Source organism: Schistocerca nitens, chromosome 6 (genome assembly GCF_023898315.1).
Source record: "Schistocerca nitens isolate TAMUIC-IGC-003100 chromosome 6, iqSchNite1.1, whole genome shotgun sequence".
Classification (NCBI taxonomy): domain Eukaryota; kingdom Metazoa; phylum Arthropoda; class Insecta; order Orthoptera; family Acrididae; genus Schistocerca; species Schistocerca nitens.
Window position 1 is genome coordinate 85,322,716 of NC_064619.1, and position 20,410 is coordinate 85,343,125.

At 43.4% G+C, this 20,410-nt stretch overlaps 1 protein-coding gene across 2 annotated transcripts in view; it reads right to left on the reverse strand.

The window, feature by feature from the left end:
- Nucleotides 1-20,410, reverse strand: part of LOC126263657 (synaptic vesicle glycoprotein 2A-like) — a 232,581-nt gene that overhangs the window by 49,176 nt on the left and 162,995 nt on the right. For both annotated transcript variants that reach the window (XM_049960763.1, XM_049960764.1), the window contains one exon: nucleotides 3,076-3,203. In XM_049960763.1, the coding sequence (XP_049816720.1) occupies nucleotides 3,076-3,203 (128 nt within the window). The remainder of the gene's footprint in view (nucleotides 1-3,075; nucleotides 3,204-20,410) is intronic.

Below are 20,410 nucleotides of genomic sequence, written 5' to 3' on the forward strand. Positions count from 1 at the left end.
ACTATTGTAAGATGTGAAAATTGTTATTTAAACACTTGGTCCATACGTAGGTAATGCAGTAGGATATGTGTAGTAGAAAACCTGTGGTGAATACCCTACCTGTAGGGGAGCGGGAAAAGGCGAGTGCGGGAAAACGCACACTGGGCGCGGTTCGGCATAACGGGCTCAAGTCAATCAGTCGGAGGCGAGCAACAGTAACAGTCGGAGTTGTGAATCGGTCAGAGGAACACGTACTGTACCGAGGCGGCTACCCAGGAAAAGTGGATTCCATTGAGCCTTGGATGTACCGATTCCGACGACTACTTGGCATTGCTATATTCTGAGGCACAAAGTTGGAAAGATTACGACGCTAAGAAGATGGAAAGTGCCGATGTAGCGTGAGCCTTAGCCGTGCTTGTATGTGTGCCGTGCTGCCCGCTATCTCGCTGCCCGCCAACCGCCGCACCGACTTGCACAGGTCAAACATTTATTTCATCTTTAGAAGTGTATTTGTGTGGACCAGTGTCGAAAATGTTTCTAACTGTTCAATAATAACGTGACTTTTACCAGAATTGCTTTAGCCATGAATTATCCTGATCATTGACCTAGACAGGATCCTTACCTCGTATTGTGCAACCCGAGTATCCTGAACTGAAAGTCTAAAATCAGTGTTAATAAGAATTATCAGTAGATCAATCTATGCTATAAAGAAATTTAAAAAGTCTGTGTGTTATTGTAAATGTTGGTAAAGAACAAAAGTATGACCAAATTGGAAGAGAGTTGTTTGAGTTGAGTTAGCGATGCTATTTAATTAATTTGAGACAGAACTAATGACAGTTAAATTATTCAGAAGTAAGACAAAGGAGTAGTTATCCATAGATTGATAATTTTGAGTGTTAATTTGCCTTCAGTAATTAACAGTTTCAGTATAACGACCATAACCGTTTCAGGGCGCCCCCCCTTTTTCTTGTCCATTCTTTCAAACCTTGGAATGTGTTGATCAGATTTGACCCGTATAGTTAAATTCTATGTTAATCCTAAGTGTATTAGTGTTGTTTTCCAATGTTAATAATGACATTGTATGTGTGCTTTCAAAACTGCTTATTCTAGGAAAATCTATGCCCGATTTCAGTCTGATCAATATACAGAATGCAGTTCGTAGTAATCATTGCTGTGTGGTGTTGTGTGAATTTATATCGTCCAAATTAGTACAAAAAAGAGAAAGTTTTAGTTCAGTGGATTTTTCTGGTGCCAAACTTTGCCGTATAACGCATCTTTACTACGTGTTACTATGCTTGTACATGCACTCAATTGTACAAGGAAAAAACTCACTCATTGCCTAAGTAGGCTGGCGACCGAATTATTAATTAATGGTAGCATCTACTGTGTGTACTTCTTGTCCATGCGAAAGAGTAATTATACTTTACATTTGCTTGATGCATCACTGTAGTTATTGACTGATCATAAGTCCGATCTTGCTTCTATTAGGTACACGCGGTCAACTTATGTACTAAAATCCTTGTTTGTAAGGTGAAGCCCGTGAACTTATTACAGTACAGGCTTTATACAGCTAACGTACGTCCATTTAAGGGTGGTAGCGTTACAAGGTGACAGGAAAAATACAGGAAAGAAGAGAAAGAAGAGGATGGACACTGAGTAAAGTAATGTGTTAGAGAATAGAAACGAAGAAAGACAGCACTGGGTTGGAGGATGGAAAAAAAATCGTTAGTCAAAATCAAACAATGGAAAATCCAGGAAAAGGATAGACTGTTCCTCACCATACAGAGCATTGAGTCGCAGACAGACACAACAAAAAGCCTGCTACACATGTGAGCTTTTGGCAAAATGTCTCGTTCTATAGCAGGCAACACATGCAGATTTACGCAAGCAGAACTCACACATACGACCACCTCTGGCTACTCAGGCCGGACTGTGAGCAACTGCATCTGGTGGGAGAAGTAATAGAGATGTTAGGGATAGCGAGGAGGCTGGTATGGGGTGGGGAAGGGATAGCAGGGTGGGGGTGGGGGACAGTAAAGTGCTGGTTGTGGGAGCATGCAGGGACATGCTGGGGACAGGATAGGGCTGCCAGATGTAGCCAGATGGTTTGACAGAAGGCAGAGGGGGAGAGGGGGGAAGGGAGCAGAAAAGGAGGGAAGTAGGGGAGGGGGAAAAATGAGACTCTGGGTGAATTGGTGGAATAAAAAGCTGTGTAGTGCTTGGTTTGGGAGCAGGGAAGGGGATGGTTGAGAATGGGGGGGGGGGGGGGTTGCAGGAATGTAGGATATATTACAGGGAGTGTTCCTACCTGCACAGTTCAGAAAATATGGCATTAATATGAAGGATCCACATGGCGCAGGCTATGAAGCAGTCACTGAAGTGAAGAACATTGTGTTGGGCAGCAGAATTTCTTGTGGGGAAAATGAACCTTCAACCCTTCAGAAGCCCATAAGCATTCAGTCACGGAACTGTTGTTTTTCCCCCTGTATATTAACACAAATGTCATCTTGATCATACTCTTGTAAATGTCACTTTAGTCAACTGCATTAAATGACAGTCCTAAGAATATTGTTTCTGCCATCTCGGGAGGCACATGAAGATGTGCAGAAAACTTCGGTCTCAAACTTAACTCTAAGAAGCAACACGTGATCCTTATATTGGACCAAAATTTGATTAGTTAACATTTTGATGAAGCAATTCCTGCCACACTTCTTGATGATTCCTCAGATATATATATATATATATATATATATATATATATATATATATAGAGAGAGAGAGAGAGAGAGAGAGAGAGAGAGAGAGAGAAGAGAGAGAGTGACCTTACACTACATCCTGTAGTTGGTCTGCCCACCTCTCCTGAACCACATTTTACTAAGATTTTCTTTATTTGTTTTTGCATTAGTTCTAGGGTCCTCCATCATAATAATCAAACCTTAATGTGTGGCTATAAAATAGCAATTTGAACATTAGTTGATATTTGTTAGTAGTGCTTTTCTGCATGTAACAAATAACATTTTGAACTTAAGATGATTAACTGATCAGGCAAATAAATATTTCAGCTGGAACCTCTAGTATTGTAGGATGAATACTTACTCAATACTAAAGCAGTCAACAGGGAAAATGGAGCTATACAGTCAATTGCCAGCAAGTATGGAAATGATAAATTTCCACTAAAAGCTCCCATTCGACTTGACATTGTATTGAGACTCATTGCCATGGTCCTGGAACAGTTATATAGAATTTATTACACATGTTAAACAAATTACATTTGTCTTGTTGTATTACATAAATAACATCACCTTCGTTAAAAATATTGATTTTAGTATTATTGAAAGTTGAGTACTATATACACTGGTACCTGATACTGGAAGGTTGCTTTCTTTGTGTGTACTTCATAAGTAGAATGAATGTGAAAATCAGTAAATACACTCCTGGAAATTGAAATAAGAACACCGTGAATTCATTGTCCCAGGAAGGGGAAACTTTATTGACACATTCCTGGGGTCAGATACATCACATGATCACACTGACAGAACCACAGGCACATAGACACAGGCAACAGAGCATGCACAATGTCGGCACTAGTACAGTGTATATCCACCTTTCGCAGCAATGCAGGCTGCTATTCTCCCATGGAGACGATCGTAGAGATGCTGGATGTAGTCCTGTGGAACAGCTTGCCATGCCATTTCCACCTGGCGCCTCAGTTGGACCAGCGTTCGTGCTGGACGTGCAGACCGCGTGAGACGACGCTTCATCCAGTCCCAAACATGCTCAATGGGGGACAGATCCGGAGATCTTGCTGGCCAGGGTAGTTGACTTACACCTTCTAGAGCACGTTGGGTGGCACGGGATACATGCGGACGTGCATTGTCCTGTTGGAACAGCAAGTTCCCTTGCCGGTCTAGGAATGGTAGAACGATGGGTTCGATGACGGTTTGGATGTACCGTGCACTATTCAGTGTCCCCTCGACGATCACCAGTGGTGTACGGCCAGTGTAGGAGATCGCTCCCCACACCATGATGCCGGGTGTTGGCCCTGTGTGCCTCGGTCGTATGCAGTCCTGATTGTGGCGCTCACCTGCACGGCGCCAAACACGCATACGACCATCATTGGCACCAAGGCAGAAGCGACTCTCATCGCTGAAGACGACACGTCTCCATTCGTCCCTCCATTCACGCCTGTCGCGACACCACTGGAGGCGGGCTGCACGATGTTGGGGCGTGAGCGGAAGACGGCCTAACAGTGTGCGGGACCGTAGCCCAGCTTCATGGAGACGGTTGCGAATGGTCCTCGCCGATACCCCAGGAGCAACAGTGTCCCTAATTTGCTGGGAAGTGGCGGTGCGGTCCCCTACGGCACTGGGTAGGATCCTACGGTCTTGGCGTGCATCTGTGCGTCGCTGCGGTCCGGTCCCAGGTCGACGGGCACGTGCACCTTCCACCGACCACTGGCGATAACATCGATGTACTGAGGAGACCTCACGCCCCACGTGTTGAGCAATTCGGCGGTACGTCCACCCGGCCTCCCGCATGCCCACTATATGCCCTCGCTCAAAGTCCGTCAACTGCACATACGGTTCACGTCCACGCTGTCGCGGCATGCTACCAGTGTTAAAGACTACGATGGAGCTCCGTATGCCACGGCAAACTGGCTGACACTGACGGCGGCGGTGCACAAATGCTGCGCAGCTAGCGCCATTCGACGGCCAACACCGTGGTTCCTGGTGTGTCCGCTGTGCCGTGCGTGTGATCATTGCTTGTACAGCCCTCTCGCAGTGTCCGGAGCAAGTATGGTGGGTCTGACACACCGGTGTCAATGTGTTCTTTTTTCCATTTCCAGGAGTGTATGTCTACTGAAAGCTACTTGTTGGGGATGGCATCATCTGCTAAATACTTTTATTGTCATCTTTACAGAAAATGAATATGTACTATTCCGCATTCTGTAAATTGAGCAAATAATTGTATTTATGGCTGACTTAGGTTGCTCTTGACACTAATTATACTATAGATTTGTCTTTTGCATTCACAAGGATTTTGTAAAGACAAAATTATTGGCATCTGAATTCCATCTGTGGTACTGAGAGAATCTGCTAACTGGGAAGTAAAGTGAAAGATTAACGATTAACACCTAAGATAGTGGGTGCATTGCTGTCTCAGTGTTAGCCCCACATGCAAGCACTAGTGTTGGATAGTCCAGCACCAGGGTACATAACTGGTACAATTGGTGAGCAGTAGACATATTCTTGCAGGCTGAGGAGAGTCTGACACTCAGTGCTCATGGAGAACAGCTTCGACAAGCTGCACAACATTTAACTGAGCAATAAGTTGCAAGCTGTAAAGTTGTTGGTTTGGCAAAGAGGTGTCACTGATATCAATGAAATTTTGTTCCAGCTATCCTGATACATGCTGTGCACTAAAGTAAATCAAGTTCCAACACAGTCTACAGCATCATTTTGTTTATAAAGCATTCTCAAATAGTCGTTTTGTGTGTGTTCCTTTAAAATGGATAAACAGGAACACTGTACCATCATAAAAATCTTGGAGTAGTTTAACGTAAAAAATAATATCTCAAGAGTTAATAGAAGGGCTATAGAAAGTGTGCACCTTCTTCTCAGAACAGTTCTTGTTGTCGTCAATGTACAATCATTTAGTTGAGGTACTGAATAATTGATAATCACATAAAAGCTGCATTCAGATGAGTCCTCCTTCAGAATTAAAAGAATGTACGTCCATTTGCATGTTTATATCCAAAATCAAAGATTATGTAACTTACCAAACGAAAGTGTTGGTATGTTGGTAGACACACAAACAAACACAAAAAATTCAAGCTTTCGCAACCCACAGTTGCTTCACCAGGAAAGAGGGAAGGAGAGGGAAAGATGAAAGGATGTGGGTTTTAAGGGAGAGGGTAAGGAGTCATTCCAATCCTGGGAGCGGAAAGACTTACCTTGGGGGAAAAAAGGACACGTATACACTCGCGCACACACACACATATCCATCCGCACATATACAGACACAAGCAGACATATTTAAAGACAGAGAGTTTGGGCAGAGATGTCAGTCGAGGCAAAGATGTTGTTGAATGACAGGTGAGGTATGAGCGGCGGCAACTTGAAATTAGCGGAAGTTGAGGCCTGGTGGGTAACGGGAAGAGAGGATATATTGAAGGGCAAGTTCCCATCTCCGGAGTTCGGATAGGTTGGTGTTAGTATGAAGTATCCAGATAACCCGGACGATGTAACACTGTGCCAAGATGTGCTGGCCGTGCACCAAGGCATGTTTAGCCACAGGGTGATCCTCATTACCAACAAACACTGTCTGCCTGTGTCCATTCATGCGAATGGACAGTTTGTTGTTGGTCATTCCCACATAGAAAACTTCACAGTGTAGGCAGGTCAATTGGTAAATCACGTGGGTGCTTTCACACGTGGCTCTGCCTTTGATCGTGTACACCTTCCGTGTTACAGGACTGGAGTAGGTGGTGGTTGGAGGGTGCATGGGACAGGTTTTACACCGGGGGCAGTTACAAGGGTAGGAGCCAGAGGGTAGGGAAGGTGGTTTGGGGATTTCATAGGGATGAACCAAGAGGTTATGAAGGTTAGGTGGACGGCGGAAAGACACTCTTGGTGGAGTGGGGAGGATTTCATGAAGGCTGGATCTCATTTCAGGGCAGGATATGAGGAAGTCGTATCCCTGCTGGAGAGCCACATTCAGTCCCGGAAAGTATCCTGTCACAAGTGGGGCACTTTCGAGGTTCTTCTGTGGGAGGTTCTGGGTTTGAGGGGATGAGGAAGTGGCTCTGGTTATTTGTTCTGTACCAGGTCGGGAGGGTAGTTGCGGGATGCAAAAGCTGTTGTCAGGTTGTTGGTGTAATGGTTCAGGGATTCAGGACTGGAGCAGATTCGTTTGCCACGAAGACCTAGGCTGTAGGGAAGGGACTGTTTGATATGGAATGGGTGACAGCTGTCATAATGGAGTTACTGTTGCTTGTTGGTGGGTTTGATGTGGACGGATGTGTGAAGCTGGCCATTGGACAGATGGAGGTCAACGTCAAGGAAAGTGGCATGGGATTTGGAGTAGGACCAGGTGAATCTGATGGAACCAAAGGAGTTGAGGTTGGAGAGGAAATTCTGGAGTTCTTCTTCACTGTGAGTTCAGATCATGAAGATGTCATCAATAAATCTGTACCAAACTTTGGGTTGGCAGGCCTGGGTAACCAAGAAGGCTTCCTCTAAGGGACCCATAAATAGGTTGGCGTACGAGGGGGCCATCCTGGTACCCATGGCTGTTCCCTTTAATTGTTGGTATGTCTGGCCTTCGAAAGTGAAGAAGTTGTGAGTCAGGATGAAGCTGGCTGAGGTAATGAGGAAAGAGGTTTTAGGTAGGGTGGCAGGTGACCGGCGGAAGGAAGCGCTCCATCGCAGCGAGGCCCTGGACGTGCAGAATATTTGTGTATAAGGAAGTGGCATCAATGGTTACAAGGATGGTTTCCGGGGATAATAGATTGGGTAAGGATTCCAGGCGTTCGAGAAAGTGGTTGGTGTCTTTGATGAAGGATGGGAGACTGCATGTAATGGGTTGAAGGTGTTGATCTACGTAGGCAGAGATACGTTCTGTGGGGTCTTGGTAACCAGCTACAATGGGGTGGCCAGGATGATTGGGTTTGTGAATTTTAGGAAGTAGGTAGAAGGTAGGGGTGCAGGGTGTTGGTGGGGTCAGGAGGTTGATGGAGTCAGGTGAAAGGTTTTGTAGGGGGCCTAAGGTTCTGAGGATTCCGTGAAGCTCCGCCTGGACATCAGGAATGGGGTTACCTTGGCAAACTTTGTATGTAGTGTTGTCTGAAAGCTGATGCAGTCCCTCAGCCACATACTCCCGACAATCAAGTACCACGGTCATGGAACCCTTGTCCGCTGGAAGAATGACGATTGATCGGTCAGCCTTCAGATCAGGGATAGCCTGGGCTTCAGCTGTGGTGATGTTGGGAGTAGGATTAAGGTTTTTTAAGAAGGATTGAGAGGCAAGGCTGGAAGTGAGAAATTCCTGGAAGGTTTGGAGAGGGTGATTTTGAGGAAGAGGAGTTGGGTCCCACTGTGACGGAGGACGGAACTTTTCCAGGCAGGGTTCAATTTGGATAGTGTCTTGGGGTGTTGGATCATTAGGAGTAGGATTAGGATTATTTTTCTTCATGGCAAAGTGATATTTCCAGCAGAGAGAACGAGTGCAGGACAGTAAATCTTTGACGAGGGCTGTTTGGTTGAATCTGGGAGTAGGGCTGAAGGTGAGGCCTTTGGATAGGACAGAGGTTTCAGATTGGGAGAGAGGTTTGGAGGAAAGGTTAATTACTGAATTAGGGTGTTGTGGTTCCAGATTGTGTTGATTACAATTTTGAGGTTTTGGTGGGAGTGGAGCTGGAAGTGGGAGATTGAGTAGATGGGTAAGTTACATCATCTTTGTTTTTAGATATATTTTTCCCACGTGGAATGTTTCCCTCTATTATATTCATTTGCTTGGTTACATTGTCATGGCTGGGTACATTATACCAGCACTCCAGCTCAGCTGGCTGTATCGGTTGTAATGGTGAGGGAAGAAAGTAGGTGGAGAGTGGGAGGAAGGATTGGGGGACGAGTGGCTGATAGCTTCGAGGGAGAGGCAGCAAGTGCACTGGATAGGAATGTGCCACTTGTGAGCTCACTCTGGAGGAGTCCGGGGGCTATGTGTGAGGCACTGTGACATGGAAGAGTAGGCTGGGAGAGGGGAATGGAACAGATGAAGAGGGAGACTACCAAGAGAAGGGCACGAGTTCTCTATCTCCTCCATCCTCGCCCTGTCCACTCCTCGATGCCATTGTATTCTGGAATGCCAAAGTGTACTTTTTATTGATTGTCCTGTAAAGAATAAAACAATAACTTGCAAATACTATGCAAGTATTATAGGCAAACTGGATGTCAAAAAAATCAAGATGAGATCTGCTTAACAAATAGAAAAATAACTGTTTTTCAGCAGTACAGTGCACCTGCCCACAAAGATGCTTTGGCAATAACTTGAGTAGATGGAAAATAATTTGAATCAAGTGAAAAGATTATGACAAATGTAGAATAGGTTTTTGCGGACCATTTGACAAAGAATAAAATATGCTGAAATGAAAGTGCATATTTGCCTAAGGAGAGCTGCCTCTTAGTGAGAGGCTTTGAGTTTTTGGCATCCTCATATATTGTGTCAAAATTGCGTTGCAGAAAGGGTGCAGTATTTGGCAATATATTGTCATTACACATGTCTGCTTTTATAAACCATGCCAATTGATTGCACAATTTCAATCTTTATGGAACTATTCTCATGCCTGTTGTAAGAAGTCACACTGTAACTTCAGCGTATTCCTTATGTATGCTGTGCTACTATATCCATCAGGTGCCAAAATTCAGTCAAATATAAATTCAAAATTTCTCCCCAACAACAGAATAACTGATAGTTTGTGCACACTGAGGAGATAATATGACTCACTTCCAGCTTCCACCATCCATTTACTTGAGATGACATACAATATTCTCACCAGCATCTTTCTAATTCTAGAATACTGCTACATCTATGGCTATTATCTGCAAGCCTCCTTATGGTATGTGGCAGAGGATACTTTGTACACCACTGCCCCCACCTCCCCCCTTTGCTACTCTATATGCAAAAGGTGTGTGGGAAGAATGAGTATTGGTAAATTTCCATTTTAGGATGAATCCCTCTAACTTTAACTTCATGGCCTTCTTATGAGATATAAATAAGAGGAAGCAATGTATTAGTTTACTGTAGTAGGAATATACATTGTTGGCATTTTAACAGTAAACCAACTGGGAAACATGCCTCTTCTGTAGTGCCTTCCACTGGAATTGGGAGATCATGTCGATGACACGGATGCAGTTACTAAAAGAGCATATATAAACACATGGCTCGTCATTGGACACTCTCTCTTTCCTCTATTATTGATCCTTTCTGGCAATGGCACCAGACTGAGGAGCAATACTCAAGTGTCACTGAAATGAAGGTTTTTGTAAGCTACCTCCTTTTGGAGTGGACTAAACTGCCAGAGGATTCTTCCAATGGATATCAGTTGGGTCTCTGTCTTCTCTAGAATTATGAGGAACATCCACAAAGTAAGTTCCTACCACATCCAGAGATGGCACCAGTAGTCAGATAGGAATGCGCATGTGCGCGAACTGAGGGGAGGTATGTGTGAACAATGCTGTTCAGTTTCAGTCTTGTGATGGCAGTGGTTACTACACAGTGCTAGGATAAAATAGCTGCTCTGGTACTGTCTCCCACCAACTGCGAGGTTTGTGCAGTTATCTGATTTCTGGGCACTCAGAAGCTGATTTTTGCATGCTCAGAAGCAATCTCCAGCAAACACCCGCCACCAGTTGTGCCACGTGTACGTTCGTGACATTATGAATGACAGTACGGTCAGATGACAGTGCCGGCAGTTCACAGAAGGATGAACCGATATTCAGATATGATGGAAAGATATGATGAACTATTGAACGAAATTGTCTTCCAGCGGCTTGAGTTTCATAAAGCGTGTGCAATATGGGTGCCAGGGAAACTGACAGATGAACACAAAACCAAACATGTGGCCGCAGCATTGACATTCCTACAGCATTACTCGGAGGAAAGTAATAGTTTCGTGATTGTATTGTCTTTGCGGATGAAACATAGATGTTGCCTGCCACACCAGAAATGAAACACCATACATTGGCAGCATAGTGGCTCACCTGTCAAGGCCAAACTCAAGCAGACAGTCACTGTCAAAAAACTCACGTGCACAGTCTTCTGGGATTGATGTGGTGTCCTCCTGTGCAAGTTTTTATTGTGAAGGGAGTCCATAAATGCTGATCGGTATTGACATACATTGCAAAATCTGAGGAGAGTGATCCAGAACAAGAGGCGTGGGGTATCAACAAGAGGCATTATGCTCTTTCATAACAATGCCAGATGCCCTACAGCCGACACCACACGAAATGTGTCAAATCAGTTTGGATGGGAGATCTTGGGCCATCCATCCTACAGCCCCAAACTTGCGCCCCAAGTGGCTTTCATCTTTTTCATCTCATGAAGTGTTTTCTGGCAGAAAATGTTTTCACAATGATGCTGAGGTGCAGACTGAAATGACTTTGTGGTTCTGGACATTAGCGGCACACTCCTATGACACGGGCATATAATTGACGGTACGCCGTTACGACAAATGCATCAACAATTGTGGTGACTGTTGAGAAGTAGCCAGTGAATCTATGTAGATATTGCAGTAAATACTTCTTACTTAGTGATGACTTTATTTTCTTTATCGGTCATTGGAGCTTACTTTCTGGACACACCTCATAGTTACACACGTTCACTCCACGTTAAATCCCTCTGTAAGCATATTTCCAGATATTTAATGGATGTGACTGCTTCCAGAGATTCTTCAGAAATTATGTAATTACACTGTAAAAAGTCTTTCTGCCTATTTATGTGCAATAAATTACATTTGTTTTTGTTGTGTATCAACTGCCAATTCTGCATCGTGTATGAGTCCTCTGCAGGTCTTCGTGCCTTTTGCTACAAGTTTCTAGCATTGTGCCCTGTCTATAAACAACTGCATCATACATGAATAGCCCCATGGAGCTTCCAACAGTGTCAGCTAGCTCATTATTATTAACAGTAATGTTCCTAAAAAAACTCCCTCAGGATACACCAAAACTTACTTTCACGTCTCACAAGATTTATCTCTGTTAAGAAAGACATTCTATTTTCTGTTTACTAGGAACTCTTCAGTCTAGTAACAAAGATGTGCTGATATTCTGTACACTCATGTTTTATTCATAATGTGACAGTGTAGAATTGTATTGATTGCCTTCCAGATGTCAACCTGGGCACTGGTATCTGGGTCTCATGGACAGACAGAGCAAACTGGGTTTCACATGATGATTGTTCATGGAATCAATGTTGATTCCTACAGAGAAGATATTTGGAATCCAGAAAGGTCATAATATGTGAGCATATAATGAGTTCCATAAATCTGTAACACACTGATGTCAATGATACAGACTTATAACTATGTGTGTTTGTTTGATGACCCTTCTTGAAAATGGGAATGAGCTGCACTTTTTACCAATAACTTGGAACACTTTGTTTCCTAATGACCTAAGGTAAACAGGTGGTAGAAAAGAAACTGTACATAGATACTCTATGTACAATTGTATAGCATCTCATCAGGTCCAGTTGCCTTCCTCTGTTGAGCAATTTTATGAGGGTTGGAACTTAAATAGTGGCAGCTATTTATTCACAGCCAATACAAAAGAGTTACGTGTTTGCACCTGTTACTGTCCTTCAGAGTAGTCACCAGCATTGTGTAGAACCTATTGCCAGTGATGTGGAAGGCATAGTATACCTTTAGCAGAGCCTGTTCCGTTGGTGGTGCGAATGGAGCGGTCTACTGCCTGTCAAATCTCCGGAACAGTTTTGAAGTGAATGCCATGAAGTGGTTCCTTCATCTTTGGAATCAAATCAAAGTCACAAGGACTTAAGTCACCACCGACCAGTTTTGCTAAGGAAGGGGTGACACTTTCTGCACAACCCACCCATCATTTTGCATGACAAAGTGCGGCCGCATACAGCGCAAGCTGTGGCTGCCCTGTCTGGTCGATGGGACTGGGAAGTACTGTATCATCCACCATACTTCCCGGACATAAGTCCTTGTTGTTGTTGTTGTGGTCTTCAGTCCTGAGACTGGTTTGATGCAGCTCTCCATGCTACTCTATCCTGTGCAAGCTTCTTCATCTCCCAGTACCTACTGCAACCTACATCCTTCTGAATCTGCTTAGTGTATTCATCTCTTGGTCTCCCTCTACGATTTTTACCCTGCACGCTGCCCTCCAGTACTAAATTGGTGATCCCTTGATGCTTCAGAACATGTCCTACCAACCGATCCCTTCTTCTGGTCAAGTTGTGCCACAAACTCCTCTTCTCCCCAATCCTATTCAGTACCTCCTCATTAGTTATGTGATCTACCCATCTAATCTTCAGCATTATTCTGTAGCACCACATTTCGAAAGCTTCTATTCTCTTCTTGTCCAAACTATTTACCGTCCATGTTTCACTTCCATACATGGCTACACTCCATACAAATACTTTCAGAAATGACTTCCTGACACTTAAATCTATACTCGATGTTAACAAATTTCTCTTCTTCAGAAATGCTTTCCTTGCCATTGCCAGTCTACATTTTATATCCTCTCTACTTCGACCATCATTAGTTATTTTGCTCCCCAAATAGCAAACCTCCTTTACTACTTTAAGTGTCTCATTTCCTAATCTAATACCCTCAACATCACCCGACTTAATTCGACTACATTCCATTATCCTCGTTTTGCTTTTGTTGATGTTCATCTTATATCCTCTCTTCAAGACACCATCCATTCCGTTCAACTGCTCTTCCAAGTCCTTTGCTGTCTCTGACAGAATTACAATGTCATTGGCGAACCTCAAAATTTTTATTTCTTCTCCATGGATTTTAATACCTACTCCAAATTTTTCTTTTGTTTCCTTTATTGCTTGCTCAATATACAGATTGAATAACTTCGGGGAGAGGCTACAACCCTGTCTTACTCCCTTCCCAACCACTGCTTCCCTTTCATGTCCCTCGACTCTTATAACTGCGATCTGGTTTCTGTACAAATTGTAAATAGCCTTTCGCTCCCTGTATTTTACCCCTGCCACCTTTAGAATTTGAAAGAGAGTATTCCAGTCAACATTGTCAAAAGCTTTCTCTAAGTCTACAAATGCTAGAAACGTGGGTTTGCCTTTCCTTAATCTTTCTTCTAAGATAAGTCGTAAGGTCAGTATTGCCTCACATGTTCCAGTATTTCTACGGAATCCAAACTGATCTTCCCCGAGATCGGCTTCTACCAGTTTTTCCATTCGTCTGTAAACAATTCGTGTTAGTATTTTGCAGCTGTGGCTTATTAAACTGATTGTTCGGTAATTCTGACATCTGTCAACACCTGCTTTCTTTGGGATTGGAATTATTATATTCTTCTTGAAGTCTGAGGGTATTTCGCCTGTTTCATACATCTTGCTCACCAGATGGTAGACTTTTGTCAGGACTGGCTCTCCCAAGGCCGTCAGTAGTTCCAATGGAATGTTGTCTACTCCGGGGGCCTTGTTTCGACTCAGGTCTTTCAGTGCTCTGTCAAACTCTTCACGCAGTATCGTATCTCCCATTTCATCTTCATCTACATCCTCTTCCATTTCCATAATATTGTCCTCAAGTACATCGCCCTTGTATAGACCCTCTATATACTCCTTCCACGTTTCTGCTTTACCTTCTTTGCTTAGAACTGGGTTTCCATCTGAGCTCTTGATGTTCATACAAGTTGTTCTCTTATCTCCAAAGGTCTCTTTAATTTTCCTGTAGGCAGTATCTATCTTACCCCTAGTATCTATCTTACCCCTAGTGAGATAAACCTCTACATCCTTACATTTGTCCTCTAGCCATCCCTGCTTAGCCATTTTGCACTTCCTGTCGATCTCATTTTTGAGACGTTTGTATTCCTTTTTGCCTGCTTCATTTACTGCATTTTTATATTTTCTCCTTTCATCAATTAAATTCAATATTTCTTCTGTTACCCAAGGATTTCTACTAGCCCTCGTCTTTTTACCTACTTGATCATCTGCTGCCTTCACTACTTCATCCCTCAAAGCTACCCATTCTTCTTCTACTGTATTTCTTTCCCCCATTCCTGTCAATTGTTCCCTTATGCTCTCCCTGAAACTCTGTACAACCTCTGATTCTTTCAGTTTATCCTGGTCCCATCTCCTTAAATTCCCACCTTTTTGCAGTTTCTTCAGTTTTAATCTATAGGTCATAACCAATAGATTGTGGTCAGAGTCCACATCTTCCCCTGGAAATGTCTTACAATTTAAAACCTGGTTCCTAAATCTCTGTCTTACCATTATATAATCTATCTGATACCTTTTAGTATCTCCAGGGTTCTTCCACGTATACAACCTTCTATCATGATTCTTAAACCAAGTGTTAGCTATGATTAAGTTGTGCTCTGTGCAAAATTCTATAAGGTGGCTTCCTCTTTCATTTCTTAGCCCCAATCCATATTCACGTACTACGTTTCCTTCTCTCCCTTTTCCTACACTCGAATTCCAGTCACCCATGACTATTAAATTTTCGTTTCCCTTCACTATCTGAATAATTTCTTTTATTTCATCATACATTTCTTCAATTTCTTCGTCATCTGCAGAGCTAGTTGGCATATAAACTTGTACTACTGTAGTAGTTGTGGGCTTCGTATCTATCTTTGCCACAATAATGCGTTCACTATGCTGTTTGTAGTAGCTTACCCGCATTCCTATTTTCCTATTCATTATTAAACCTACTCCTGCATTACCCCTATTTGACTTTGTGTTTATAACCCTGTAGTCACCTGACCAGAAGTCTTGTTCCTCCTGCCACCGAACTTCACTAATTCCCACTATATCTAACTTTAACCTATCCATTTCCCTTTTCAAATTTTCTAACCTACCTGCCCGATTAAGGGACCTGACATTCCACGCTCCGATCCGTAGTACGTCAGTTTTCTTTCTCCTGATAACGACGTCCTCTTGAGTAGTCCCCACCCGGAGATCTGAATGGGGGACTATTTTACCTTCGGAATATTTTACCCAAGAGGACGCCATCATCATTTAATCATACAGTAAAGCTGCATGCCCTCGGGAAAAATTATGGCCGTAGTTTCCCCTTGCTTTCAGCTGTTCGCAGTACCAGCACAGCAAGGCCGTTTTGGTTATTGTTACAAGGCCAGATCAGTCAATCATCCAGACTGTTGCCCTTGCAACTACTGAAAAGGCTGCTGCCCCTCTTCAGGAACCACACGTTCGTCTGGCCTCTTAACAGATACCCCTCCGTTGTGGTTGTACCTACGGTATCGCTGAGGCACGCAAGCCTCCCCACCAATGGCAAGGTCCATGGTTCATGGGGGGGGGGGACTTAAGTCCTTATGACTTTTATTTGATTCTTAAGATGAAGGAACCACTTCATGGCATTTGCTTCAGAACTGTTCCAGAAATTCGACAGGCAGCAGACGGCTCCATTTGCACCACCAACCGAACAGGCTCTGCTAACGATATACTACGCCTTCAACATTGCTGGCAACAGGTTCTACACAACGCTGGTGACTACTTTGAAGGACAGTAACAGGTGCAAACATGTAACTCTTTTGTATTGGTTGTGAATAAATAGCTGCCACTATTTAAGTTCCAACCCTCGTAGTTAATTTTTATAGTGCAGTCACTTACTGTTATATTTGTCATTATGGCATTCATGCACTGTTAAGAGGAGGAACCATTGTCTGATCTTCCTCAAAGAAAAGCATTTGGAAAAGAGAATTTAGTGTTTCTGCCTTTTCTCTGATATCCTCTGTTTCAATACCATTATGGTCACTGAGTGTCTTTACAGAGGGCTTTGATCTGTTGTCTCTGAGGAGTAATTCGGGTTTCACTGTGGGCTCTTCATGAGCTATCAACTTCTGCATCTGGTGCAGAAGGCAATGGATGCAATAGACCACTAGGATTCTTTGGAGTTGTCTTCCTAGTCATATGCTGTGATTTCAACAACATGTGGCATGGCAGGTTCATCTTCAACTTTTTTGTCAGTAGGTCCCAGTATCACTTGTCTGTGTCTATCACACATACCTAAAGGAGGAACATTTCAAGAGTGCATCAATATAGGATCTCTTCGGACCACACCATCACTGCTGTTGCACCATAATTGTCAGTTCTGGAGCTAATGCTCTATATTATATCCACAACTAAAAAGTCAGCCAAGAACCACATGCAGCTCACACCATATGCAGACAACAGGTCTTTGCAGCACATAGGCTAATATGTCCTAAAACCAACGAACTACCTGAGAGGTAATTTGGGTTTCACTGTGGGCACTCCATAAGCTATCAACTTCTGCAGATGCTGCAGAAGGTAACTGTTGCAACAGAACACTAGGAATTCTTTGGAGTTGTCTTCCTAGTCATATCCTGTGATTTCAAATACGTTGGCCCTGAAGTGGCATCTGGCTTCCAACACACCAAAAGCCAACCCACAGTCAACTGTTGTGAAATCCCAACTAACCTGTGATCTGTAAAAATTCATGGAAACCTGGTGGTATAGAGGAGAACAGTATGTTACCTAGGTGTCATGTTGGACACTTGGTTAACATGGTTCCCACACATACACAGACTGTAGCGGAAGGTGAAGGTGTTGTGTCTCTTAAAATGCCTCTACCCACTGCCGTATACTACATCAACATTACCAGAACACCTTGGCATAATTGTGCATAGCGACTAGCACATTTCCTACCAAGGGACATCTCCAAACCACAACTGCAGCAAGTCATGCAGATCAAGCAAATCAAAGGCACCCCATTGCTACAAAGTCCCATGAAAGTGGTATCAGTTTGAGGACCGTCAGATCCTGGCACTTGAATACGAAAGCCACTGTGGTGCCAACAGAAGATGAACAGATCTGCTGGTAAGATAATAAGGACATGGAGGATAAAAGAGTCAAAGGGATCATTCCAACCAACAACCAACTGAAATGCACAAAGCATGGAGTGACCAAAATGGATGAAGAGACTGTAAGGTTTCAGGCTTAATTGAAATCAGGGCATACAAAAGAAGGCCTTGCAAAGATTAAACAGTGTAAGTGATCAAACAGAGATGCACATGGTGAAACAGAAAGTTCTTGTATCATATACCAGTGAAGACAATGGCAAATGTATCAGTCTCCAAATTTTATTCTGTATAAACTTCGCCTGCTTGGCAGTATCTTGTTAGCAAATGGGTTGCAATGCCTCTTGTGATTCATGACATGTGTGTACCCTCCATCACCAAACCCAGGTGATCTTTCATGGTTTAAACATTCAATGGCAATGTTCTAGTGGCCATGCTAATACGTATAACCAGTGATTTGCACTGAGTAGAGGAGCATGTAACACACTGTGGCTTCTGTACACCATAATGAATGGTTGGTCCTGGACGATATGATTGTCCATTAATTGTTCTTATCAATCATTGGAATGGAGAGTGATTTGCTTTACTGTAACCCTTCTATCCATGGCTGTTTCTCACTTACATCTGAAAGTGTCACATGCATGTACATTTTCCAGGTAGTCCTGTGAGTGGTACCAATATTTCTGGCCTAGTTTCACTTTGGCTTGCAGCACTACATATTTCATGGCGTAAGACATGACAAAATATTTATTTAACACCCTCTCACTAATCTTTACACCTGTTGACAACATTGTCTTTCCATGGTCATTAACAGGTGGCCATGGTTTTCACACTTGACACAATGTTGTGAAAAAAGCCAAGCACCTGCATGACATCAGAAAGTGTTCCACACATCTGGTACTCACAATCAACTGAGCTATGATAACAAGTCTTGCCACCAGTTCTGTACCTGACTGTCACACTGACATCCTCCACAAGGTGTGATGGCATCTCAGTCAATTGATATGTTGAACTATACTATTCACCAAGGGGAAAGCAGCAGGTATTGTTAATTCAGTTTCTTTATGAGTGTACTTGTTAAATGAATAGTGGTGTGGAAGTAGGGTACTAAGGTGTACTAGAACCACTACCAAATGTTGTATGACATGGTTATACATGAATTGTTTTATTGCATAGAGTGAATTTACTGAGCTTCTGCACTATTACAACTTCAAGAATGCACTTCTCATCTCTTCCAAAGGTCCTCTCCTTGGGATGTCACAGAGATTTTGACCTGTCAAAGCTCTCAATGCTCCCACAGAGTCTCCGCAGGGAGTGCGGAGCATTTTGGGTTGAATTGATGGTGAATGATGGGCAAGATCGTCAGACTGACTGCGATGTGGCAGGTGCGTAAGCGAGACACAATGAGACTGTTCCTCATTAAAGCGTGTGTTGGATCGCTGCCATACTACAGTGGTAAGCTCATGTGGGGCCTCCAGCATGCACAGGTATTCATTGTGTGCCACGAAGGGGGAGTTACGTGTTGGCAAACAGCATACAAGTGATATTGCACCAGGTGTCTGATGTGGCCATAACACCATTCAGAGATGATGTCTGGCGCAGGTGACAGCGACAGTAGCTCTGTGAGCAGCTGATACGTCATGCTGGTAGCAGAGGCAAGGCTGTTGAAATTGCTGTAGTCTCTTTGTCTAGGTTGGAATTTGTGGTCAAATGTCCATCAGGACTGCAATGTTGTTATCCTGCAGAACCCACACAGGTTTGAACATCGCAAGCAACACAGTTGTCGGTGTGCTGTACACTAGTACTTTGAATGTCTATTTGCCACAGAACAGCACTTTGTGAGGCTTTTTGTGTGGTGGTTGGAAGACTGGGTGTATGGTGTCATCATGTACGACGGTCACTCCAAAAGAAATGCACACTATTTTTTTTTTTTTTTAAAATCCATCTTTTATTCTACACATTTGAAAGTTTTACAGTGTGTAGATACATGCTTTAGGAACAATATTTTCATTTCTCCACATAATTTCCATCCCTCTCAACTGCCTTATGCCATCTTGGAACCAGCGCCTGTATACCCGCACGGTGAAATTCTGGACCAACCTGTTGGAGCCACTGTTTGGCAGTGTGCACAAGGGAGTCATCATTTTCAAACCTTGTTCCACGAAGAGAGTCTTTCAGTTTCCCAAAGAGATGATAGTTACATGGAGCCAGGTCAGGACTGTAAGGCGAATGTTTCTGTGTTGTCCATCCGAGTTTTGTGATCGCTTCCATGGTTTTTTGACTGACATGTGTCCGTGCATTGTCGTGCAACAGCAAACCATGCTGCTTTTGCCGATGTGGTCGAACACGAATCAGTCAAGCTTGAAGTTTCTTCAGTGTCGTCACAAATGCATCAGAATTTATGGTGGTTCCACTTGGCATCATGCCCACAAGCGAGAGTCCTTCCGAATCTAAAAACACCGTGGCCATAACTTTTCCAACAGAAGGTGTGGTTTTAAATTTTTTTTTTCTTGGGTGAATTTGCATGATGCCACTCCATTGATTGCCTCTTCGTCTCTGGTGAAAAATGATGGAGCCATGTTTCATCACCTGTCACCAATTCTTCCAAGAAATTCATCTCCACCATTCTCGTACTGTTCCAAAAGTTTGCTGCATACCGTTTTTCTTGTTTCTTTGTGAGCCACTGCCAACATCCTGGGAACCCACCTGGCACAAACCTTTTTTAATGGCAACAGTTTCAGTATTCTGCAAACACTTCCTTCCCCTATCCCAACATAGCATGACAATTCGTTCACTGTGATGCATCTGTCAGCAGTCACAAATTTGTTAACTCTCTACACATTGTCTGGACTGTGTGCAGTACAAGGCCTGCTGCTGTGAGGACAATC